At 38.7% G+C, this 27,896-nt stretch overlaps 1 protein-coding gene across 1 annotated transcript; it reads left to right on the forward strand.

The window, feature by feature from the left end:
- The first annotated feature begins 380 nt into the window (after window positions 1-380).
- LOC125209979 (formin-like protein 20) lies at window positions 381-27,772 on the forward strand. Its single transcript, XM_048109555.1, is given in 29 exon segments — window positions 381-626; window positions 1,525-2,231; window positions 2,342-2,563; window positions 2,641-6,839; window positions 7,252-7,372; window positions 7,560-7,631; window positions 7,822-7,920; window positions 8,013-8,054; window positions 8,211-8,291; window positions 8,386-8,436; window positions 8,518-8,599; window positions 8,662-8,756; window positions 8,872-8,943; window positions 9,029-9,145; window positions 9,230-9,298; window positions 9,387-9,453; window positions 18,760-18,857; window positions 24,043-24,114; window positions 24,366-24,464; window positions 24,557-24,598; window positions 24,872-24,952; window positions 25,261-25,311; window positions 25,386-25,467; window positions 25,585-25,679; window positions 26,135-26,206; window positions 26,629-26,745; window positions 26,823-26,891; window positions 26,973-27,039; window positions 27,669-27,772. Coding segments are annotated over 29 exon segments (7,218 nt in total). The 5' UTR covers window positions 381-553.
- The last annotated feature ends 124 nt before the right edge of the window (window positions 27,773-27,896 follow it).

Consider the following 27,896-nt stretch of genomic DNA (forward strand, 5'->3'; position numbering starts at 1 on the left):
CATTAATCCATCTTCTTCCAATTTCATCTCCAATTTTACTTCCCCTTTGCCTCAAACCCTAAACTCAGAATTAATCGATTCTGAGAATTGGTCGCATGGTTTTTCTCTCTCAGCTGCATGATCTCTCTTCCCCTTTACATTATTTGTTTTAGAAAAAGTGAGGTTAACGAAATCCAATTTTAATCGGGGGATAATTGTTTTCCCTCTCAGAATTGATCAATTCTCTACTGTTCCAGTTGACCTGCAGAATTAATCAATTTTCCCTCTGTTAATCGAGCTCAATTTATCCCACATTGCAACAATACACTGGTTGATTGCGGGGGCCAAAACCTTAGCTGAAATTAGCAGGTTCCTGCTTACATATTGGTTGTGTGTGTGAATTGACCGAATTCAGCCCGCAGTATGGCGGTAGTGAAGATGTGATCGCATTTTGGTGCTAGTTAGTGAGTTATGGAGATGTTTTCGTTGATTGCGGTTGGAGAGAACGGAATCGAGGGATTGGATTGGGAGAAGGAGTTTTGGATCCAATCAGGGGTGAGAGAGCGCCGCTAGAATGGCGCTGTTCAGAAGGTTCTTCTACCGGAAGCCGCCGGATCAACTTCTGGAAATCACTGAGAGGGTGTATGGTATGCTTTGATTGCATTTTAATGGCCTTTTAGTTTTTGTTGTGTGGTTAATGTAGCTGGAGATAAATTGGAAGGATAAGTGCATCAGTGAACTATTTCATGGCTTCTGCCCCTAAATCATGTAGATTTTGAAGTCCTTTGATAACTTTGTAGTTCAAGACTGTTTTTGGTAGTGATAATTTTGAGCCTGGTGATTAGAGTTGATCCTTCATTTCCTGTGAGGATATAGGTATAAACTGTGTTGGAAATTTGTTGTTACTATTGAATGCTACCAAAGTTTTCCCCCGCTTGTGGTTTCTTGTTTCTTTTTTGTATTATTACTTGAGAATGAGGGATTGCATTTGAATGACATGGTTAAAGTGGATGATTGTATGAACTGTTCCTGCTTCATGATGTTTTGCAAACAGTAATGGGGTCGCACCTTTCCAATATTTGGTTATAGAGTATGGATTTTGAATGGTATTGTTATATGAAGATTGGAATTGTGATTTTGAAGTCCTTGGATAAATTTGTAGTTCAAAACTTTGTGGTAGTAATAATTTTGAGCCTGATGATTTGAGTTGATTCTTCATTTCCTGTGAGGTGTGATATTGTGCTGAGACGGAGTTATATGGTGCAACAAGTAGTTTAGGGTATTTTGGCATCTTGACAATGTTGTATTTGAGCTGGTTTTGGTATTACTATTTGAAAATGAGGGATTGCATTTGAATGACATGGTTAAAGTGGACGATCATATAAACTTTTCTTGCTTCATGACGTTCTGCAAGCTTTAATGGGGTCTCACCTTTGCAATACTTGGTTATAGAGTACAGAGTTTTGAATGGTACTATTGTATGAAAATTGGAATTGTAAATTACAACAAAATGATGATGCCATTTGTTTTTTGTTCTCAATGCAGTGTTTGATTGCTGCTTCTCCACTCATGTGCCTGACGAGGGTGAGTACAGGACATACATGAATAGGATTGTAGCTCAGCTGCATAATTACTTCCCTAATGGAACTTTCATGGTTTTGAATTTCAAAGACGGGGATGGTAGGAGCCTATTTTCTGATCTGTTAGCTCAAAATGGTATGACGGTCATGGATTACCCTCAGCAGTATGAAAGGTGTCCACTGTTACCTATGGAGATGATCAACCACTTCTTGCGATCGAGTGAGAACTGGTTGACGGTTGAGGGCCAGCATAATATTCTTTTATTGCTTTGTGAAAGGGGAGGATGGCCTCTGCTTGCATTTATGCTAGCTGGCCTTCTTCTTTACAGGAAACAATATACTGGTGAGGAGAAGACACTTGAGATGGTATACAAACAAGCGCCCAAGGACCTTCTTTCCCTTTTGACTCCTTTGAATCCACAACCGTCTCAACTCAGGTATCTTCAATACATCAGTAGAAGAAATTCTATGTTGGATTGGGTAACATCGGATGCACCTCTGGCCGTGGATTGCATAATACTCCAAGCCCTTCCTCGATATGACCAAGGACAAGGATGTCGACCAGTAGTACGAGTATATGGTCATGAATTTTCTTCCAGATTGTCCAGTATAAGCACAAAGCTTTTGTTTTCATCTTCTAAAGTGACTAAAGATATACCTTACTATCAAAAGGTAATGACATGATATTACATTTAAAAGTTAAATTTGAATTCGATACAATGGTTGTTTACTTTAATGATTTCTTGGTTTAACTAGGCTTTGATGATGATCTTTGACTGCAGGAAGAGTGTGATCTAGTAACAATAGATATCCATTGCCGTGTTCAAGGAGATGTTGTCCTTGAATGCATCCATTTGGAGGATGATCTAGTGAGTGAGAAAATTATTTTTAGAACCATGTTCCATACTGAATTTGTACGGGAAAATATTTTGATGCTGACCCACAGCGAAGTAGATGTTCTTTGGGATGTAAAGGACCTTATCTCGAGGGAATTCAAAGCAGAGGTACAATTTTGTATTGCTTGCATCAAGTGTCTCAGTTTCTGTTACCTTACTTGTTGAAACCTACCTCTCTTTATCAGGTTCACTTCTCAGATGAATCTTCTCTCCTGCCCATCATCACCACAGAAGTTGTGAACAAAGATGACGAAGACAGTGAAACAGAAGTTGCCACTCCTGAGGAATTCTTTGAGGCAGAGGAGATCTTTAGTAGTTTCATTGATGCGCAGGATGACATGGTGGCATCTGATGACTATCCAATTGAAGTTAGTGCCCAGGTTGATGTAGCTCAAGTTGATAAAACTCTGGTTGATGAAGGTCGTCACGACATTCCCTTGGAGGATGAACTGGAACAACAAGTGCTTCAAGAATGTACTACAGATGAGACCAGTATTCGTGGCAGCACGGTGGAAGAACAAGTGTTTCAAGAATGTACTATAGATGAGACCAGTAGTATTCGTGACAGCACGGTGGATCCTGTTAGCAACTCATTGCATAATGGGGAAGTCCAACCAGAGGCGTATGTATTTTCTGAGGTAGCCACCGACCCTGAAACCTTATATAAGGATGATGGTGCGAGCAGCAAGTTTGAAGAAGATGGCAACAAACAAAGTGAAAAGGAGGGTTCAAAACAGAAGTTAGGTGGTGATAATGATGAGCACAAGCTGGGTCTTCACGACATTGTTGATGAAACCAAAGTTGATAAAACTCTGGTTGATGAAGGTCGTCACGACATTCCCTTGGAGGATGAACCGGAACAACAAGTGCTTCAAGAATGTACAATAGATGAGACCAGTAGTATTTGTGGCAGCACGGTGGAACAACAAGTGTTTCAAGAATGTACTATAGATGAGACCAGTAGTATTCGTGGCAGCATGGTGGATCCTATTAGCAACTCATTGCATAATGGGGAAGTCCAACCAGAGGCGTATGTATTTTCTGAGGTAGCCACCGACTCTGAAACCTTATGTAAGGATGATGGTACGAGCAGCAAGTTTGAAGAAGATGGCAACAAACAAAGTGAAAAGGAGGGTTCAAAACAGAAGTTAGGTGGTGATAATGATGAGCACAAGGGTCTTCACGACATTGTTGATGAAACCAAAGTTGATAAAACTCTGGTTGATGAAGGTTGTCACAACATTCCCTTGGAGGATGAACCAGAACAACAAGTGCTTCAAGAATGTACTATAGATGAGACCAGTAGTATTCGTGGCAGCACGGTGGAACAACAAGTGTTTCTAGAATGCACTATAGATGAGACCAGTAGTATTTGTGGCAGCACGGTGGATCCTATTAGCAACTCATTGCATAATGGGGAAGTCCAACCAGAGGCGTATGTATTTTCTGAGGTAGCCACCGATGCTGAAACCTTATATAAGGATGATGGTACAAGCAGCAAGTTTGAAGAAGATGGCAACAAACAAAGTGAAAAGGAGGGTTCAAAACAGAAGTTAGGTGGTGATAATGATGAGCACAAGCTGGGTCTTCAAGACATTGTTGATGATGACATTGTTAATGAAACCCAAGTTGATAAAACTCTGGTTGATGAAGGTCGTCACGGCATTCCCATGGAGGATGAACCGGAACAACAGGTGTTTCAAGAATGTACTATACATGAGACCAGTAGTATTCGTTGCAGCACGCTGGATCCTATTAGCAACTCATTGCATAATGGGGAAGTCCAACCAGATGCGTATGTATTTTCTGAGGTAGCCACCGACGCTGAAACCTTATATAAGGCTGATGGTACGAGCAACAAGTTTGAAGAAGATGGCAACAAACAAAGTGAAAAGGAGGGTGCAAAACTGAAGTTAGGTGATGATAATAATGAGCACAAGGGTTTTTCAATAGCCCATATGAAACAGCCTGTGTACAGATCAAGATCCGATCTAGATGCAGTTTTTACAAGTAAGAAAAATAAGGAGCAAGATTCACCAGATGTTGTAGCGAGGTGGATACCTTCTAACAAAGGTTCTTACACGAATTCAATGCACATACATTATCCTTGGTCGAGACATAACAGTGCTCCAGCATTATTGGTTCTCGGCAAGGATTCTGTGTATAGGGTGAAAAGAAAGCCCCAATCTGCTCCTGCATCCCACTGTACTTCTCCATGGTTTCCGGACTCATCAGCAGTCGAAGCAGCTGCTGCCCCAACTTCTCCATCTAAATCGAAAGTCATAAAGCCTTGTGAACTTAGTCTAGTGGAGATACGTACCAAAAACACTTCTCCATCTCCCATCTCTCCTCCTCCATCAGAAGCACCTCCTCCTTCAGAATCATTATCAGAAATACATGCTTTACTTCCCACATCAATTCCTTGTGAAGAAGAACTGAGCTTGTCACTTCCGCCTCCACCACCACCTATTGCTATGCAGCTTCCGCCTCGACCTAGGAAGCTTCCACCTCCGGCTCAGCCCACTCCTACTCCCACTGTAACGCCTCTGCCTCCATCTCAGCCCATGAGCACTCCTACGCCTGTGTTTCCGCCTCTGCCTCTGTATCAGCCCACTACCACTTCTACGCCTGTGCATCCCCCTCCCCCTACATCTCAGCCTACAACCATTCTTACGCCTGTGCATCTGCCTCCGCCTCTACCTCCACCTCCATCTCAGCCCACAACCTCTCCTCCGCCTCCGCCTTCGCCTCCATCTCCATATACACTTGTGCCTCCTCCTCCGCCTCCATCTCCAGCCACACCTGCTCTATCTCAGTTCACAACCACTCCTACAGATGTGTCTCCGCTTTCTACTCCAACTTCATCTGAGCCCACCACTCCTTCGCCAGTGCCTTCACCATCATCTCAGTCCACGACCACTCCTACGGATGTGTCTCCGCTTTCTACTCCAACTTCATCTGCGCCCACCGCTCCTTTGCCTGTGCCTTCACCACCATCTCAGCCCACGACCACTCCTACGGATGTGCCTTCGCCTCCGTCTCCATCTCAGCCGACCCCCACTCCCACAACTCCATCTCACCCGACATCCATTCCCATGCCTCCATCTCTGCCTCCATCTCATCCCATGACTACAACTATGCCTACACCTCCGCCTCCATCTCAGCCAATGCCCATTCCCACGCCTCCGCCTATGCCTCCACCTCACCTTCTGCCTCAGCTGGCCTCCGCTCCCATGTCTCCACCTCAGTCTCCATCTCAGGTCACATCCATTCCCATGCCTCCACCTCCACCTCCATCTCAGCCAATGTCTATTCCCACGCCTCCGCCTCATCCTATGCATATGCCTCCACCTCACCCTCCACCTCCACCTAGGTCTCTATCTCAGGCCAAATCCATTCCCACGCCTTCACCTCCGCCTCCACCTCCAACTCCACCCTTTCCATCTACTCATACTACTACTTATTCACCGGCAGCCCCACCTGCACTGGCATCGTCTCCATCTCTCCAGGATTCGACTCCCCCATCATTGTCTGTAGATTCTAGCTTAGCCATAAATTTGCAAGGAAACCAAAATCATCCTCCAGTACCAATACCTCCTATCTCATCGATCATGGAGAATACTAGTACCATCACCCCACCACCTCCACCTCCACCTCCACCACCAATTTGGTGTAAAATGGTTTTAGTGTTATCAAACTCTTCAACTTCAGGTCCATTCCCATATACTTTTCACGCTGCTTATCCATCACTACCTCCTAATCAGGGAGTTTATTATCTTCCACAGTCTCTACCTCAAATGACTAGTGCTCCACAACCAACACCAATACCTCCTGGTTTTCCAGGATTTTCACAACCCCTTGCGTTGTTTGGAGCACCTACTCAACCTTTTCCATCTCTTGCGACTGGTGTTACACTAACTCAACCTTCACCCCCACCTTCTGCTTCAGGAACATTACCTCCCCCAACATCCTGGGCTTCCACCCCCTCTCAACCTAATAGAGGAGCCCCCCGCCCCCCTCCCCCTCCCCCTCCCCCTTTTGGTGGAGCACCTCCACCACCCCCTCTGCCTAGAAGAGGTGGACCACCTCCACCACACGCTTTGGCTAGAGGAGCCCCACGTCCACTACCCCCTCCTCGAGGTGCACCTGGCCCACCACCGCCACCAGGTCCACCGGGAGGAGGAGGTCCACCACCACCACCACCAGGTCCACAAAGAGGTCCACCACCCCCACCTGGAGTAGGTAGAGGGATTGGTGCTTTAAGGGGGCAGGCACGCCTTGCAGTAAAAAAATCTAAATTAAAGCCGCTTCACTGGAGCAAGGTGAGCCGGGCGCTAAAAGGAAGCTTGTGGGAAGAATTGCAGAAACAAGGAGCCCCTCAAGTGTACTACTCTTCCTCTCTTTGTTAAATTTCTTCAGTTAGACATGCTCCGCTTATTGTGTATCTTCATTATCTTCTATAATTTCTTTGGGCATTTTTCACCCTCCTTCCAAAATAATATCAAGATATTGTTTTGAAAATTAATTAACTAATTTTCAAATGTGCATTCATTTGAATGAATTAAATCTGTTCTTGATTTATTTAAGTTACCAAAATCCCGTCCTCTAATTCTAGTGAATAACATTATGCGTTGATCTATATGAACTATGCCCGTTGCTTTGTTTTTAATGCCTATACTGCATGAATTAAATATCATCCATGTTCATGGACTTAAGTTTTACATGAGTTTGTTGTTTATTTCCTTTTGTAGCTTCTGATTCCTTGAAGTTACTGATTTCTTGCCCTCTAATTCTAGTGCACCAGAATTTGATGCGTCAGAAATTGAGAGTCTTTTCTGTGCAACAGCCCCGGGAAAAGACAAAGGCAAAGATGGAGCCAAGAACGCTGCTGCAGCTAAGCCTACCAAAATCCAGCTGGTAAAGTAGTATTGGCAATCCAATAATTTTTTTTCTTCAATCGTTTCTTTTTGGGAGTAAACTATACAGCGGAGAAATACCAGGCTACCAGCTGATAATACTTTTCACATTGTGATCATTTACTTTGCCTTAGCTTGGATAAACAAGATATAGTATTTTTCTTATTCTATGGTTTGGCATCTTGTAGATTGACCTAAAGAGGGCCTATAACGTTGAAATCATGCTTACAAAAGTGAAAATGTCACTTCCTGACCTAATGGTAAGCTAAACTAGTGCATCTTTTCTGTCATTTGTTTGTGTTTACATTGGTTAATTACATAATGGATTTGTTCAAAACAAATTTGTTTTATGGCCAGGCCAGGAAATTGTGTGAAACTATTTAAAGCTTTATACTAGTTAGAAAATTGTCACAATTTTCTTTTAATATCATGCATGGTTTGCTTTCACAGACCGCGGTACTTTCACTGGATAACACAGTTCTGGATGCTGATCAAGTGGAAAGTCTTATTAAGTTTTGTCCAAAAAAAGAGGAGATGGAGCTTCTCAAGGTGAAATATTGAAAGACAATAACTGTGAATTTGTAACAACTGTGATCTAAGAAGCTGTCACTTTTATTGATTTTTAGCATTATTTCTTTTAGACATACACAGGTGATCCAGAGATGTTGGGAAAGTGTGAACAGGTCTGTGAACTGGACCCTAACTTACACCATTATGCTATTTTATTTTATTTTTTTCTTGGTGCTCTGGTTGATGAAATGAAGTTTTTTGTCCCTAATCAAATCACATAATTTTTCAGCAAAGCTTCATTTTTGTTTGTAACAGTTTTCATGTTTCAGTTTTTCCTAGAACTGATGAAGGCACCACGGATGGAAACTAAATTGAAGACTTTCCTTTTCAAGATTCAATTTAACTCTCAGGTCTGATTGATGCTAACAAACTTCGAGACTTAGTAAATTCTGCAAAATTTCCCATGTTTTTCTTCTAATTTAATTTTATTTATCATGCTCCCAGCTTTCTGATTTCAAAGAAAGCTTGGTTATCGTAAACTCCGCCTGTGAAGAGGTAAACAGATGGATTCTAGTGAGTTCATGGTTTGTAGTTTTAATCACTGGGAATGAATTTGACATCATCCTCATGCTTCAGGTCCGGAACTCCGATAAACTAAAAGAAATTTTACAGAAAATATTAGTTCTTGGAAATACATTGAATGAGGGAACTGCAAGAGGTATATCCGTATTTATGGAATTAGTAAATGCCGAAATTATGAAAACTTTCTCTGCAATGTAGGTGCCGCCGTCGGATACAAACTGGATAGTCTTTTGAAACTGACGGATACACGTTCAACCACTAGCAAAATGACACTTATGCATTTTCTTTGTAAGGTATCTGCATATTTTATTTTTAACTTATTCTTCATGTATGTTTAATATCTATATTGGACCAAAAACACATTATGAACAGAGGATCACATTTTGAAACTGTTTTTTTGTTTTATAGTCCCTTGCTGCTAAGAATCCAGATCTTCTAGACTTTTACAATGATCTTCCTAACCTGGAGGCTTCCACCAAGGTTCTTTCTCAGCTACACCACAAGATGATACTTAAATTTGATTTTGTAGATACCCTAGAATTGAAAACGACTTCCCTTTCCGCAGATTCAACTAAAGTCGTTGGCAGATGAAATGACATCTATCTCCAAGGGTTTAGAGAAGGTGAAGCAGGAATTGGATGCTTCGGAACATGATGGTCCTATCTCCGAAGTTTTTCACAGGGTACACATTAGAGCATCTTATACATGCTAACACAATTTTCCGAATCATGAAGTTGTTGAATTTTCATGTTGATGTGTTTGGCAGACTCTGAAGGAATTTATTGGTTCTGCTGAGAGTGAAGTGACCAATGTAATGAACACATATGCTGTTGCGGTAAAATTTGACCTATATTATCATGTGACAGCCTCAGAATTTATTTGCTTTGGTAATGTGGTTATTCATCATTTGAAGCGTTTGGCAGGGTAAAAATGCTGAAGCAGTGGCTATGTACTTTGGCGAAGATCCTAACCGAATCCCTCTCGAACAAGGTAACTTGGAAATAATCCATTCTTTTTTTCTGAAAAATATAGGAAAATGCAACGTTTTCCCCAAAAATGTGGTTGCGTTTAAACATAAGAATGTTGCGCAACCTTTGAGCAATATATCCATAAATTCACATCTGACTGGTTTTCCAATCTCGAAAAAATTCGACTCGGCATTTTTGTTTGGTGCCAAAATGTTGCAGTTATGACATTTGTGAGAACAGTGTTAAATATTTGTGCCCCCTTTTTCCCTTTTCTTTTTCTTGTGTGACATTCACATTTCAGCCTGCTGAGCCAGTGTGTTTTAATGTATCCAGTCACTGAAACCCTCTCGAACTTCGTGAAGCTGTTCCAGACAGCCTGCGAAGAAAACAGCAAGCAGGCTGAAGCAGACAGGAAGAAGGCTCAGAAGGAGGCTGAAGCCGCAGAGAACGCGTCGAAGGTGTAAATATTGTAAAACTAAAATATGAGAACAATTGTAGCACAGCCCCTGCTGGAACAACCAGATTTGCACTTCCGAAAAGGAACCTGGAGGAGGCTGTCGATCCTTTTGCATAACCAACTGGGGCTGTTACAAGAGTGCCAGCGGCTGCTTTGGATGATGCAGGCAGCCGATATGCTAGTCTCGGGGATGTACTTACCAGAGGAGGGATTCTTCACAAACCAAGTCATCAGAGGCAGAGCACTGAGCTGGAGGGGGCTCGAGCACCCCCAGTAGCTGAAAATATTCGATTCAGCTCCCTCAAAGCTATATTTCTGGCCGGGCCACTGATCAGAGGTATGTTCGGCCCTCTTATCTATCCCCGAGATAAATGTTGAATACGGGCTGGATTGATTGGGGCTGATTGAGCTCTCCCGTCCTAGTGGAAGCAGAGCCAGGCAAAATCCGACCTGTGTTCTGACGTCAGCTATATGAGGATATCATGGGAACTATAATGCAGATTGCTGATGCGAAAATGTTTCATGTATAAAGCAATAACATCCATACTGATTCTTTGTTGTAGCATAGAAAGAAGAGAACCTTCCAATATATTTTGTTGTACAGCAGTAAAGGTAAAGTGAAAGAGTGGATAAGAGAATAGGCTGTTAGTCAAATATAGAAAATATAGTCATTTTTTTTTGAGTAAGTTTTAGGTATTCCCATTGATTTTTTATTAGAATATATCATTCATTCATTCATCAAGGGAAAAAGCATTGGTTGGGTAGTAATTGGTTTTGTTATAAAGAGATGTTGGATTTTGATTGATTTTTTTTTTGGTTATAGTGTTATTGATTATAGCTCTAGCACTTTTGTTAATCCTTTCGAAACCAATTGTGTTTCCGGAAAAATTCTCAATATCATATTCGCCTTGAAGCAAAACATAAATTGCAGTTTTTCATTATGGTATTATAGAAAGACAATTACTTGATACTGTATATGGAATAGTATTACTCCATGTAGTGAAATGATAAATCTTGTACTACAAAAAAAAAATCTTGTAGTTTGTATCATGCACCCGAATTTACATGTTGAAATGATAAATCTTGTACTCCAAAAAAAGGTCACATAATTCATTATATCGGGTGTAGTCGCGAAAACAAGGAGAAAATGACCTACAAACCAAACAAGTGTTTATTCGAAGGGGTAATTTGATAGGATAGATAACTCATTTATTTTAGAGTTATATAATTAAAAATAATCTAAATGTATGCATACGTGTCTATGTTTTGGATTATTTTTCCAAATATTGCATTAATTGTAGATTACTTATGTCGAAATAGTCGTAGAGTAATTGGAGTAACAATGGAGGATTGGGTTGGAAGAATCCTATTTATCAGACACAAGATTCTCTATTATTGAAATAGTTCTTATTATGGAATGTTTACTTTGACCGAAGTCAAGATTTTCTATTTCAAATAAGGACGGTAGATTGACCTAGCATAGATTTGTTATTATTGAAATGGATTTTATCTGCTACTCCAATTAACAAGTAATTAAGAATTAATATGTTGCTAAAATAAACATTATCCTGTGGATTTGGACTTAATCTTCGATGGAGTGTCAAGTTATTTACTCTTTCTACTACATCGCCCTTACTATATCAATTTAAAAACTCTTTTCATTTACTTTAAATCCATTTTATTAAAACTTGTGCCACACTAATTTACAATTAATGAATTCTTACTTCTTAGGATTACTTCGCCCGACGGAATCCAACTTAGGCTTTCAACATAAAGCAGCACATGGTGCCATTTCAAGCATAAACACATCGCCCCTTTGGAAATAAAACACATTTGTACCTACAACAAGTAAAAAAACCATTTTTTCACTAAAATTATTTTTGAAAAACCAAACGACAAACAAACTATAGTGACATGGCAAAGACTTGTTTAAAAATGGAAAGTGAATTACTCTACCTCTTTGACCACATTACAATTAACATTATGTATCCACAATCACCAATAATATTTTAAAAAATTGTAGGAGATTTTATAATTCAAAAGAAGTATAGTAAATTGAATGTTTTGAGATATTTTCGATGATGAGATCGTTTCAATACTTAAACAATCGAACTACATTGTTAATATTATTTTCTAAGATATTCTTTGACATATTTATAAAATTTATTCATAAGAATACAATATCAGGATCACCATCCCACCACCACCACTTCCACCATCACCGGGTGACCATGGCTCTAGTGTTATCAAATTCTTCAACTTCGGGTTCGTTTCTATCTCCTTTTTGCGCTGCTTGTCCTCACTATCTTCTAATCGGGAAGTTTATAATCTCTCCCTTCTCTATGACGAATGACTAGTGATCTGCTACCAACATCAATATCCCTTGAATTATCTCATGATATTTTCACGACTCCTTGCTTTGCGAAACACCTACCAAATCCTTTTCATCTCCTTCAATGGGTACTACACTAACTAAACATTCACATCCACCACTCCCGCCAGTGGATGCACTTGGTCCGCCAAGTCATTCTTCAACCCAACCTTCTTCGGCTTTAGCTGAGGTTGGCCTTCCTCTGCCCCTTCCACCCGGAGGAGCCCCACATCCACCATCCCCTCCTATAGGTGTACTTGGTTCACCATCGACACCAAGGGTCCCTCATCCACCACCCCCTCTTATAGGTGCACTTGGTCCAGCACTGCAACTAGGTCTATCGGGAGGAGGAGGTCCACCACCATGTCCTTTGGGAGGAGGAGGCCCACCAAGTCAACTTTCACCCTCACCTTCTTCGCCTCCTCTGCTAGAGGGTGGCCCTCCTCCTTCCCCTCCATCCGGAGGATCCCCACATCCACCATCCACTCCTATAGGTGAACTTGGTCCACTAAGTCAACTTTCACCCCTCCTCCTTTGCCTCTACTTGAAGGTGACCCTCTTCCTCCCCTTCCATCCGGACGAGCCCCACATCTACCACCCCCTTCTATAGATGCACTTGATCCACTAGGTCCGCCAAATCAACTTTCAACCCCTCTTGTTTTGTTTCTACTTGGGGGTGGACCTTCTCTTCCCCTTCCATCTGGAGGGGCCTCACATCCACCACCCCTTCCTGTAGGTTCTCTTGGTCCACCATTGTCACTGGGAGGAGGAAGTCCACCATGTCAACTCTCACACCCACATACTTTGCCTCTACTTGAGGGTTGCTCTCCTTCTCCCCCTCCATCTGGAAGAGCCCCACATTCACCATCCTCTCCTATAGGTGCACTTGGTCCACCAAGTCAATCTTCACCCCCACCTCTTTTGCTTATACCTGAGGGTGGCCTTCCAACGCCCTCTCCACCCGAAGGAGCCCCACATCTACTACTCACTCCTGTAGGTGCACTTGGTCCACGACTGCTAGTAGGTCCACCACCACTAGGTGGGGGAGGTCCACCGCCACCAGGTCCACGAGGAGTTCCACCACCCCCACCACCACCAGGTCCACTAGGTGGGGGAGGTCCACCACCACCGCCACCAGGTCCACGAGGAGGTCCACTACCACCAAGTCCACGAGGAGGTCCACCACCACCGCCACCAGGTCCACGAGGAGGTCCACTACCACCACCACCAGTAGGTCCACGAGGAGGTCCACCACCCCCACCTAGAGCACTTGGTGAAGGGATCGGTGATGGTAGGTGGCAGTCACACCCTAATGTAAAAAAATCTAATTTAAAGCCGTTTTACTGGATCAAGGTGGGCCGAGCACAACAAGGAAGCGTGTGGGAACTATTGCAGAAACTAGGAAGTCCTCAAGTGTAATACTTTCCTCTCTTTATCAAATTTCTTAAGTTAGACACGCTGCACTTATTGTGCATGTATTTGTTATCTTCTACTTCCTCCGTCCTATTCTAAGTGACACATTTTTTCATTTCGGATATCTCACTTTAATATACTAACACATTTCTTAAAATGAAAACAACACTCTGTCTACTTTTTCTTTCTGTTACTTTATTTTTTCTACACTTAACTCACAAAACAATACAACATAACATTATGTGCCGAATAAAAAATGTTGCACTTAGAGTGGTACGGAGGGAGTATGATCTATTTGAGCATTTTACATCCTCTTGTTATACATTTCTATTTTGGACCCTCCCTCAAAATTAGTCTCTACGATAAGTTTATCTCTTTATTGAGATGAATCCCATTTTCCAATAAAATATTTCAAAATACTACTTCTTAGATTTGTTCTAATTTTTACACACAAGTAATTAAATAATCATCAAATGTGCATTCCTTTTAATAAATTTTTTATGTTCTTGATTTATTGAAGTTACTAATTTATGTCCATTTAATTCTAGTGCACCGGAATTTGATGCTTCAGAACTTGAGACTCTTTCTCGTGTAATAGCGGACAAAAATGGAGCCAAGAAGCTTGCAGCTAAGCCTACTAAAATCCAGCTGGTAAAATAGTAGTGTAAATCCAATATCTATTTTTGGGGTAAACTATATAATGATGAAATACTAGCTGATATATACACGCGTGTAACATTTAGATGTTAGGATACAAACCAAAAAGACCAAGTATACCGGACATATCGTATCGAAAAATATTAAATTTTTTGTATATCATGATTTTCGGTACGATGATAACTTACGGAAAAATTTGGTTATGTTAACATTATGAATTTTCTTATACTATGATATGCCAAAGCATGCCTAAGTTACAAATTTACAATATAATACCTCCATCCTTGATATATACTAGTATGAATTTTTTATGGATACAAGTTTAGTTGCACAATTGAAAAAGTAAGAGATAGAGAGCAGAAAAATTGATTGAAGTATTGTTAGTGTATAAACTTTTGATGGATACAAGTTTAGTTGCACTATTGATAAAGTAAGAGATACATTGAAGAAAAATTGATTGAAGTATTGTCAGTGTAGAAGGAGTTTTTTCTTATTAGAACGAAAATAATTTCTTAAATTAGAAAATTCATATTTTGAAGGGACAGACGAGAAAGAAAAAAAAATCATATATTTAAGGGATGGATGAAGTATTGTAATTCAAGGTATATCGTACTCCCTCCGTCCCAAGGAAGATGACCCCTTCTTTGGGCGGTACGGGTTTTTATGCAATTTTTATTTTATGTGTTAAGTGGAGAGAGTAAAGTAAGAGAGAGGGAATAAAGTAGAGATAAAAGAGTTTCCATTTTTAGTAATAAGTCATCTTGGTTGGGACAAATAAAAAAGGAAAGTGAGTCATCTTTAGTGAGATAGAGAGAGTATATATATCGATATTAATATATATTGTTTTTTCAATATATATTGTAATACTGATAAATTTTATATAACGGTATTGCGATACATCGTAGCGAAATTTGGTATATCGTAAAAACTATATAAAAAATAACGATAAGGTAAATATATGATTTTTACTCATTCTGAAGCTTCGATACAATATAAGATATGACAGTTTTGGTGTCGTATATCGTACTAGGCCACTCTTAATCTATATTGTTATCACTTTACTATGGAAGTATTATTTTTCTTATTCTATGGTTTCATGGCATCTTGTAGATTGATCTTAAGAGGGCCTATAATGTTGAAATCATGCTATCAAAAGTGAAAATGCCAATTCCTGATATGATGGTAAGGTAAACTAGCTAGTAGTCCATATATCTTGTCATTTGTTAATTATATAACTAAAATTGTTGAAAAACTCTATTGTTATTATACATCAACTTGGTAATGATCATGTCTCAGTTTATGATTGATCATTGTTTCACATGTGTAAATCCGATATTTATTCTGGTACACACGTGCGGGAGTGTGTTGAAAAACTCCACACTCTTATACATATCAACTTGGTAACGATTCTGTTTCATTTATATATTCTTGGATAGACCGCGATACTTTCATTGGATGACACAGATTTGAATGCTGATCAAGTAGAAAATCTTATAAAGTTTTGTCCAAATGAAGAGGATACGAATCTTCGCAAGGTAAAATATTGAAAGACAATAACTTGGAATTTGTAATAACTGTGGTGAGTGAAGCTCTTACACTTTCATTGATTTAGCATTATTTCTTTTAGGCATACACAAGTGATCCAGAGATGTTGGGAAAGTGTGAACAGGTTTGTCTTATTTCTTTTGGATTGTCACATTTTTTTTTTTTTGAAAATCCAATATTTAATCGTACTTACTTTTTTCTAACCTACTTAATGTGCCTACTATTTAATTGTACTATTCTAACTTAATTTACTAAATATTTATTCTTTAATAATGCATGTGCCCAAAAGAAATGTTTCAATACTAATAACAAAAAAGGAGTATTTTATTTAATTTTTTTCTTGGTGCATTGTTTGATGAAGTTTAATTTTTCCTAATTAAAACACTTATTTTTCTGTATTTCATGTTTTAGTATTTCCTAGAACTGATGAAGGTACCACGAGTGGAAGCTAAATTTCGCGTTTTCGTTTTCAAGACTCAATTCAACTCTTAGGTCTTCATTACTCCTCAACAAACTTACGAGAAATACTCCTTTCGTTCTCATTCAAAGTGATACATTAATGTTTCATTATTATTACTTTAGTTACATACAAAACTACATTACATAATTCTCGGTCGCATAAAAGAGATGGTTCACTTTGTCTGGGACGGAGGAAGTACTTAATATATGTGCAAAATTTCCCATGTTTTTCTTCTAATTTAATTTTATTTATCGTGCTCCCAGCTTTCTAATTTAAAACAAAACTTGGTTGTTATAAACTCCGCATGTGAAGAGGTAAACATATGGATTCTAGTGAGTTCAGGTGTGCATCGACGAACCCTCACAGCATCTTCTTCGTGCTTCTTCAGGTTCGCAACTCCAGCAAACTAAGAGAAATTTTGCAGAAAATATTAATTCTGGGAAATACGTTGAATGAGGGAACTGCAAGAGGTATATCCATGTTTATGGATTTAGTAAATTTTGCTTAAAATTTTACCTAAGCAGCGATTTAGGACAAGTTTTCTTGAAATTAATTAACGTCTTCATTTCAATTCCGGCGTACGTATAGGTGCCGCTGTTGGATTCAAACTGGACAGTCTTTTGAGACTGGCCGATACGCATTCGACCACTAGCTGGATGACACTTATGCATTATCTTTGTAAGGTATCTGCCTAGACTTTGGGACGACATGTCTTTTAACGTGCAACTTATAAAGTAAAAGAGAAAAAGTAGTGGAGGTTTTAGTGGATAATGTGATTCATATCATTAAATTATAATTAAATGGTTGATCATAATGGTATAAGTTGTAACTATGACTAATTTTAGTGGATGGAGTATCAGTATCGATGTTTTATAGTTAAATCTCCGACCATCCACGACTAATGTTTCTATTTTAATTTGGTCCATCCACTAAAATTACTTCTGTTTTTATTCATGGAAATTTCTCATTGTTGTTTTTTCATTCTCTCCCAGTTTATTCATTTTTCTCTTCCTCTCTCCCTCTTTACTAATTTCGTATTAAAATATGTGTCAACAAATGAGACTATTTCTCACATTTTTGTTTTACAGGCCCTTGCCGCTAAGAATCCAGATCTTCTAGACTTTTACAAGGATCTTCCTAATCTAGAAGCTTCTATCAAGGTTCTTATCTCAACCACACGTACTTAAATTGAGTTATGTTGATATCGTTGCTTGATGATTAAATTACAGGGTAATTATTTGAAGTTAATCGAGAGTTAATTGGTAGTTGCATTTACTAGTTATTGCAATGCTTATCTTTATTTTCTTAGTAGTATGCATTCACTCTTTGTGGTACAATGGAATAAAACGTGATTCTTACTTCTATTATATTCATTTATTTGGTACGATGAAATGAAAAAGGAATTGAAAGAAAATGCAAATGAAAATCTAATGAAATTGTCATTTAATTTCTATCTTCATTCCATTATTACCTTCATTTCGTTCCATCCCCATTCCATTCCATTTCCATCCGTATCATATGTAGATACCCTAGAATCGAAAATGACTTCCCATTCCGCAGATTGAACAAAAGTCGTTGGCGGAAGAAAAGAATTCTATCTCCAACGGTTTAAAGATGTTAGAGAAGGAATTGGATGCTTCGGAAGATGATGGTCCTGTCTCTGAAGTTTTTCACTGGGTACAAATTCTAGAGCATCTTGTTCTACATGCTAAAACAGTTTTCGGTCGTCCAATTTTCATGTTGTTATTGTTGTTGTTGTTTGGCAGACGTTGAAGGAATTTGTTGCTTCTGCTAAGAGTGAATTGGCCGATGTAACGAAGACATTTGATGACGCGGTAAAATTTCTCATACGCATTACGTATATGTTTCAGATTTTTCCCTCTCCGTTTCACTATAGTTGAGGCGCTTGGCAAGGTATTAATATGGATGCAATGATTAAGTACTTGGGTGAAGATCCTAAGCGAATCCCCCCCAAACAAGGTGACTTGAAAATCATCCCCTTTTTTTCTCAAATAAGTATACGAAAAATACCCAAACACGACTTTTTCTCTAAAAATATCCTTATATTTTGTAGAAAAATAAAATAAAGACACATGCAAATAAAATATAGACATATTATAGAAAAGTAATGGTCCATTATTATCACTTTACAAAGCTCCTATATAGTACTCCTACCGTCCCAACTAAGATGACACATTTCTTAGTCAGCACGGAATTTTAAGAGTGGTTGGTTAACGTGGTTAATTGGAAAGAGAAACTCAAAACCTAATCAGAAGTTGTACTAGAAAAAATCGATCAACGTTGGTAAAGTAGTTGTAGTGGAGGCAGGCAAATCGAGCATCGTTCGTGCCCTTTTTTCCTTTTCTTTTTCTTGTGCGACTTTCACATTTCAGGTTACTTAGCCAGTGTGTTTTGATGTATCCAGTCACTACAACCCTCTTGAACTTCGTGAAGCTATTCCAGACAGCCTGCGAAGAAAACATCCAGCAGGCCGAAGCTGAAAGGAAGAAAGCTCAAAAGAAGGTTTAAGTTGTAGAGAACGTGTCGAAGGTGTAAATAAAACGAAGAAAAGAAGAGAACAATTGGAGCACGACCATTGCTAGGTCAACTAGTAATGCGCCTCCATAAAATGGAGTAGGAGGGGCTCGAGCACCCCCTAGAATTTCATATTGTTCGTGGGGGAGGTCGAGCACCCCCTAGCTGGATTTTTTAAAACTTCAGCCTCCTCCAAGCGTATACTTCTGGCCCGGCCACTGATCAGAGGTATGTTCGGCCCTCTATTCGATCCCGGGATAAATGTTTAGGATTTTTGTAAATCCGACCCGTGTTGCTACTACAGCTACATGAGGATGTCATGGGAGTATAAGGTAGATTGCTGATATGAAAATGTTTCATGTACAAATCACTAACATTCACACTGATTCTTCGTTGTAACATAGAAAATGGTAAGGTTCCTCCTTCTAGAAGGAAGAGAACCTTCCAAGAAATTGCCGAAAAAAATTAGTCCCAATCATGGGTAGACCCAAAGTGAAAGGGGAAGGGGCTTAAGCCCTCAATGAAATAATTTTTATTTTTAATTTACTTTTTTCTATTAATTTTTTTAAAAAAGATTAGTCAAGTTTAGTGTAAGTTACTAAAAGCCTCTACAAATTATTTAAATTACTCAAAAATATATGTAAAAATAAAATTTAGAAATCTCAGTCTCTATCGACTGCGTCCGCCGCTGCACCTAGATTTGCATAATTTGCGTCCGCCCCTATCAAAGATGAATACGTCAAACAACATTCTTTTGAAATCGGAAAAAAGCTTCATTTGTTAAATTACTATTTTACCCTTTACAAAAGAAAAAATTTCACTTCTAGAATCCAACTTAAATTGAGATTGGAACATATGCAAGTGAGATCTCGTTAGAATCCTTATGAAATTATCTTTAACTTGATATATGTTGTGCGAAAAAATAATTTAAATCGAGAAAGTTATATGCGTTTTAAAGATATGAGATACTCCCTCCGTCCACGAATAAGAGTCCCGTTTTTCCATTTTTGTCCGTCCACGAATAAGAGTCCCGGTTCATAATTACCATAAATGGTAAAGAGACCCCACATTCCACTAACTCATTCCACTCACATATCATTTAAAATTAATATATACAAGTGAGACCCCTATTCCACTAACTTTCTTCCACCCACTTTTCTTAACATTTCTTAAAACCCGTGCCATTTAGAAATGGGACTTTTAATCGTGGACGGAGGGAGTATTTTTCAAAAGTTAATTACAACTAATTTGTTGTAAATTGACCTTAATACCCTTATTGGCATTTTTTTTATAGTATTGACATTTCGGGGCTAATGATCTAAGCCCTTAATTTAAATATCTAATGTCTATTATTTAGTTATAGTTAGCAATTAAGGATTGATTTAGCATTATAACACTCCCCGTGTACTTATCTATGTTTTGGATTATTTTTCCAAATGTTGCATTGGTTGTAGGTTACATGAGTTGAAAGAGTAGTAAAGTAATTGGAGTAATAATCGAGGATTGGGTTGGAAGACTCCTATTTCTCGGACTGCAAGATTCTCTATTTTTGAAATCTTTCTATTTATGGAATGTTTACTTTGACCAAACTCAGATTTTCTATTTCAAAAGAGTTAGTCATTTCTATATAAGGAAGGTATCGATTGACCTAGCATAGATTTGTTATTGTTGAAAATAAACTTTGGACCCCAACATTATTTTCCTTCCTCCATCACTGCCTTTAACAAGTAAAACACCCTTAAAAAAATTGAAAAACCAACGACAAACAAACTATAATGACATGGCAAAGACTTGTTCAAAAATGGTAAGTGAATTACTCTACCTCTTTGCGCATATTACAATTAATATTATGTATCCACAATCACCAATAATATTTTTAAATAATTGTAGGAGATTTTATAATTCAAATGAAGTATACTAAATTGAATGTTTTGAGATATTCCATGATGAGATTGTTTCAATACTTAAAAAAATCGAACTAGATTGTTAATATTGTTTTCTAAAATATTCTTTGACATATTTACAAAATTTATTCATATGAATACAATATCAGGATCACCATCCCACCACCACCACTTCCACCACCCCTTTGGTGACCATGGCTCTTGTGTTATCAAATTCTTCAACTTCGGATCCGTTCCTAATCGGGAAGTTTATAATCTCTCCCTTCTCTATGTCGAATGACTAGTGATCCGCGACCAACATCAATATCCCTCAAATTATCTCATGATATTTTCAGTACTCCTTGCTTTGCGAAACACCTGCCAAATCCTTTTCATCTCCTTTAATGGGTACTACACTAACTAAACATTCACATCCACCACTCCCGCCAGTGGATGCACTTGGTCCGCCAAGTCATTCTTCAACCCAACCTTCTTCGGCTTTAGCTGAGGTTGGCCTTCCTCTGCCCCTTCCACCCGGAGGAGCCCCACATCCACCATCCCCTCCTATAGGTGTACTTGGTTCACCATCGACACCAAGGGTCCCTCATCCACCACCCCCTCTTATAGGTGCACTTGGTCCAACACTGCAACTAGGTCTATCGGGAGGAGGAGGTCCACCACCATGTCCTTTGGGAGGAGTAGGTCCACCAAGTCAACTTTCACCCTCACCTTCTTCGACTCCTCTGCTAGAGGGTGGCCCTCCTCCTTCCCCTCCATCCGGAGGATCCCCACATCCACCATCCACTCCTATAGGTGAACTTGGTCCACTAAGTCAACTTTCACCCCTCCTCCTTTGCCTCTACTTGAAGGTGACCCTCTTCCTCCCCTTCCATCCGGACGAGCCCCGCATCTACCACCCCCTTCTATAGATGCACTTGGTTCACTAGGTTCGCCAAATCAACTTTCAACCCCTCTTGTTTTGTTTCTACTTGAGGGTGGACCCTCTCTTCCCCTTCCATCCGGAGGAGCCTCACATCCACCACCCCTTTCTATAGGTGCTCTTGGTCCACTATTGTCACTGGGAGGAGGAAGTCCACAATGTCAACTTTCATACCCACATCCTTTGCCTCTACCTGAGGGTTTCTCTCCTTCTCCCCCTCCATCCGAAAGAGCCCCACATTCACCATCCTCTCCTATAGGTGCACTTGGTCCTCCAAGTCAATCTTCACCCCCACCTCTTTTGCTTCTGCCTGAGGGTGGCCTTCCAACACGCCCTCCACCCGAAGGAGCCCCACATCTACCACTCACTCTTGTAGGTGCACTTGGTACACGATTGCCACTAGGTCTACCATCCACACCACCAGGTCCACCACCACCACCACCACCAGGTCCACTAGGTGGGGGAGGTCCACCACCACCGCCACCAGGTCCACGAGGAGGTCCACCACCCCCACCACCACCAGGTCCACTAGGTGGAGGAGGTCCACCACCACTGCCACCAGGTCCACAAGGAGGTCCACTACCACCACCAGGCCTACGAGGAGGTCCACCACCCCCACCACCACCAGGTCCACGAGGAGGTCCACCACCCCCACCACCACCAGGTCCACCAGGAGGTCCACTACCACCACCACCACCCGGTCCACGAGGAGGTCCACCACCCCCACCTAGAGTACTAGGTAGAGGGATCGGTGGTGGTAGGTGGCAGGCACACCCTAATGTAAAAAAATCTAATTTAAAGCCGTTTTACTGGATCAAGGTTGGTCGAGCACAACAAGGAAGTGTGTGGGAAGAATTGCAGAACCTAGGAACTCCTCAAGTGTAATACTTTCCTCAATTTGTCAAATTTCTTAAGTTAGACATGCGCACTTATAGTGTATATGTTCATTATCTTCTACTTCTCCCGTCCTATTCTAAGTGTCACATTTTTTTTTGATGTTCGACTTTAATATGTGACACATTTGTTAAAATGGAGCAACACTCTTTCTACTTTTTACTTCAGTTACTCTATTTTCTCTACACTTAACTCACAAAATAATACTGCATAAAATCATGTACCGAATAAAATATATTGCACTTAGAGTGGGACGGAGGGAGTATAATCTATTTGAGCATTTTTCACCCTCCTTCCAAAACAATATTGCTCTTGTCCACAAAAAGTAGTTGTACATTTCTATTTTGGATCCTCCCCAAAATTAGTCTCTATGTTAAGTTTATATCTTTATTGAGATGAATCCCATTTTCCAATAAAATACTTCAAAATACTACTCATTAGGTTTGCTCTAATTTTTACACACAAATAATTAAATAATCATCAAATGTGCATTCCTTTTAATAAATTTATTATGTTCTTGATTTATTGAAGTTACTAATTTATGTCCCTTTAATTCTAGTGCACCAGAATTTGATGCTTCAGAACTTGAGACTCTTTTTCGTGTAATAGCGGAAAACAATGGAGCTAAGAAGTTTGCAGCTAAGCCTACTAAAATCCAGCTGGTAAAATAGTAGTGTAAATCCAATATCTATTTTTGGGGTAAACTATATAATGATGAAATACTAGCTGATATATACACGCATGTAACATTTAGATGTTAGGAAACATACCAAAATACCAGTATACCGGACATATCGTATCGAAAAATATCAATTTTTTTTACATCATGATTTTCGGTACGATAAGATAACAATTTGGTTATGTTAACATTATGAATTTTCTTATACTATGATATACCAAAGCATGCCTAAGTTACAATATAATACCTCCATCCTTGATATACACTAGTATGAACTTTTGATGGATGGATACAAGTTTAGTTGCACAATTGATAAAGTAAGAGATAGAAAGAAGAAAAATTGATTGAAGTATTGTTAGTGTAGAATGAGTCTTTTCTTATTAGAAAGAAATAATTTCTTAAATTAGAAAATTCATAATTTGAAGAGACAGACTAAAAAGAAAAAAAAATCATAGGTTTAAGGGATGGATGAAGATATTGTAATTTAAGGTATATTGTATATATATCAATATTAATATATATTGTTTTTTCAATATATATTGTGATACTGATTTTTTTGCGGTACATCGTATCAAAATTTGGTATATCATAAAAACTATATCAAAAATTACGGTAAGGTAAATGTATGATTTTTACTCATATTGAATCTTCGGTACAGTATACGATATGACAGTTCTGGTGTGGTATATCGTACTAGTCCACCCTTAATCTATTTTGTTATCACTTTACTATGGAAGTATTATTTTTCTTATTCTATGGTTTCATGGCATCTTGTAGATTGATCTTAAGAGGGCCTATAATGTTGAAATCATGCTATCAAAAGTGAAAATGTCAATTCCTGATATGATGGTAAGGTAAACTAGTAGTCCATATATTTTGTCATTTCTTAATTATATAACTGAAATTGTTGAAAAACTCTATTCTTATTATACATCGACTTGGTAATGATCATGTCTCAGTCGATGATGGATCTCTGTTTCACATGTGTAAATCCGATATTTACTCCGGTCCACATGTGCGGGAGTGTGTTGAAAAACTCCCCATTCTTATATCATATCAACTTGGTGATGATTCTGTTTCGTTTATATATTCTTGGATAGGCCGCTGTACTTTCACTGGATGATACAGATCTGGATGCTGATCAAGTAGAAAATCTTATAAAGTTTTGTCCAAATGAGGAGGATGTGAAGCTTCTCAAGGTAAAATATTGAAAGACAATAACTTTGAATTTGTAATAACTGTGGTGAGTGAAGCCCTTACACTTTCATTGATTTAGCATTATTTCTTTTAGGCATACGCAGGTGATCTAGAGATGTTGGGAAAGAGTAAACAGGTTCGTCTTATTCTTTTTTGGGTTGTCTCACTGATGATTTATTTTTATTTTTTTTTCTAACTTAATTTACTATTTACCTATTTTATTCTAACTTAATTTACTAAATATTTATTCTTTAATTACATTTCCCTAAAAGAAATGCTTCAATGCTAATGAAAAAGGGGAATATTTTATTTAAAAATTTTCATGGTGCTTTGTTTGATGAAGTTTTATTTTTCCTAATTAAAACACATATTTTTCTGCATTTGTCTGTGACAGTTTTTCATGTTTTAGTTTTTCCTAGAACTGATGAAGGTACCACGAGTGGAAGCTAAATTTCGCGTTTTCGTTTTCAAGATTCAATTCAACTCTCAGGTCTTGATTACTACTCAACAAACTTACGAGAAGTACTCCTTTCGTTCTCATTCAAAGTGACACAATTTCTTTTTTAGAATGTTTCATTCAAAATTGACACATTTCTAAATATGAAAATATCAATTTCTCTACTTTATTATCTCTCATAATGTATTATTATTTCACTTAACATACAAGACAACACTACATAAAACTCGGTCGCAGGAAAAGAAATGGTTCACTTTGTCTGGGACGGAGGAAGTACTTAATATATGTGCAAATTTTCCCATGTTTTTCTTCTAATTTAATTTTATTTATCATGATCCCAGCTTTCTAATATCAGAAAAAACTTGGTTGTTGTAAACTCGGCATGTGAAGAGGTAAACATATGGATTCTAGTGAGTTCAGGTGTGCATCGACGAACCCTCACAGCATCTCACTCATGCTTCTTCAGATTCGCAACTCCAGCAAACTAAGAGAAATTTTGCAGAAAATATTAATTCTTGGAAATACATTGAATGAGGGAACTGCAAGAGGTATATCTATATTTATGGATTTAGTAAATTTTGCTTAAAATTTTTCCTAAGCATTATATTTAGAGTAAGTTTTTGCTGAAATTAATTAATGTCTTCAATTTCAATTCCGGCAAATAGGTGCCGCCGTCGGATTCAAACTGGATAGTCTTTTGAAACTGGCCGATACGCGTTCAACCACTAGCTGGATGACACTTATGCATTATCTTTGTAAGGTATCTGCGTAGACTTTGGGATGACACGTGTTTTAATTTGTAACTGATAAAGTAAGAAGAAAAAAAAATAGTGAAAATAGTGTTAGTGGATAATGAGATACATTATGGTTGACCATAATTGTTTAATTAAGTTGTAAATAGACTAATTTTAGTGGACGGATGGGGCATTATAACTATGAGCATCAATATAGATGTTAATTATGAGTATCAATATAGATGTTTTCTGTTAAATATCCTACCCTCCACTACTAATATTTTCATTTTGGTCCGTTTACCAAAATTACTTTTGTTTTTATTCATGGAAAATTTCTCATAATTGTTTATTCATTCTCTCAGTTTTATTTATTTTTCTCTTCCTCTTTCCTTTACTAATTTCATATTAAAATCTATGTCTTCGACAAGTGAGACTATTTCTCATTCTCTTCCTTGAGCCCTACCAATATTTTTGTTTACAGGCCCTTGCCGCTAAGAATCCGGACCTTCTAGACTTTTACAAGGATCTTCCTAATCTAGAAGCTTCCACCAAGGTTCTTATCTCAACCACACGTACTTAAATTGAGTTATGTTGATATCATTGCTTGATGATTAAATGACAGGCTAGGGTAGTTATTTGAATAGTTACATTTAGTAGTTATTGCAATTGTTATCTTTATTTTCTTAGTAGTATATATACGCCCTTTGTCAAAGGTACGGTAGAATGAAATATGATTCTTACTTCTATTTAATTTCTAATTGTCATTTAATTTCTATCTCCATTCCATATTATCTTCATTTCGTTCCACCCTCATTCTGTTCCATTATAACAAGCATGACAGAGTAGTTTAAGGACCGTAATTTTATCGTCGGGCCTTGTTAATGGATAACATTATTCATTTTAGTTCATATTTCAATATTCTGTCATATGATCCACCCGCCTTTCGAAAATCGAATATGACCTCTCTTTACGCAGATTGAACAAAAGCCGTCGGCGGAAGAAATGAAATCCATCTCCAAGGGTTTAGAGGAGGTGGAGAAGGAATTGGATGCTTCGGAAGATGATGGTCCTATCTCCGAAGTTTTTCACTAGGTACAAATTCTAGAGCATCTTGTACCACATGCTAAAATAGTTTCCGGTTGTCCAATTTTCATGTTGTTGTTTGGCAGACGTTGAAGGAATTTGTTGCTTCTGCTAAGAGTGAAGTGGCCGATGTAAAGAAGACATTTGATGACGCAGTAAAATTTTCACACAAACATTATATATATCAGTTACAGATTTTACTCTCTCTGTCTCACTGTAGTTGAGGCACTTGGCAGGGTATTAATATGGATGCAATGACTATGTACTTCGGTGAAGATCCTAAGCGAATCTCCCTCGAACAAGGTGACTGAAAATATCCCCCTTTTTTTCTCGAAAAAAGTATACGAAAAATACCCAAACACGACATTTTCCCTAAAAACATCCTTACATTTTGTAGAAAAATAAAATAAAGACACATGCAAAAAAAATATAGACATACTCCCTCCGTCCCACTTTAGGAGTCTCGGTTGGAATATTCCAATAAATGGAAATAGGCCCCACATTCCACTAACTTTTTACCCCTCGCATTTTATTATAAAACTAATATATAAAAGTATGACCTACATTTCACTATCTCTTTTCATTCACTTTTCTTCACATTTGTTAAAACTCGTGTTTAACTCAAATGAGACTTCTAAAGTAGGACGGAGGGAGTATTATAGAAAAGTAGTGGTCCATTATTATCACTCTACAAAGCTCCTATATAGTACTCCCTCCGTCCCGACTAAGGTGACACATTTCTTAGTCGGCACGGGATTTTAAGAGTTATTGATTAATGTGGTTAATTGGAGAGAGAAAGCAGAAACCTAATCAAAAGTTGTACTAGAAAAAATTGAGCGACGTTGGACAGTCGTGCCCTTTTTTCCCTTTTCTTTTTCTTGTGCGACCTCCACATTTCAGGCTACTGAGCCAGTGTGTTTTGATGCATCCAGTCACTACAACCCTCTCGAACTTTGTGAAGCAATTCCAGAAAGCCTGCGAAGAAAACATACAGCAGGCCGAAGTTGAAAGGAAGAAGGCTCAGAAGAAGGTTTAGGCTGTAGAGAACGTGTCGAAGGTGTAAATAAAACGAAGAAAAGAAGAGAACAGTTGGAGCACGGCCATTGCTAGATCAACTAGCAATGCGACTACAGCCTCCTCTAAACGTATACATCTGGCCC

Source organism: Salvia hispanica, chromosome 3 (assembly GCF_023119035.1).
Source record: "Salvia hispanica cultivar TCC Black 2014 chromosome 3, UniMelb_Shisp_WGS_1.0, whole genome shotgun sequence".
Classification (NCBI taxonomy): Eukaryota; Viridiplantae; Streptophyta; class Magnoliopsida; order Lamiales; family Lamiaceae; genus Salvia; species Salvia hispanica.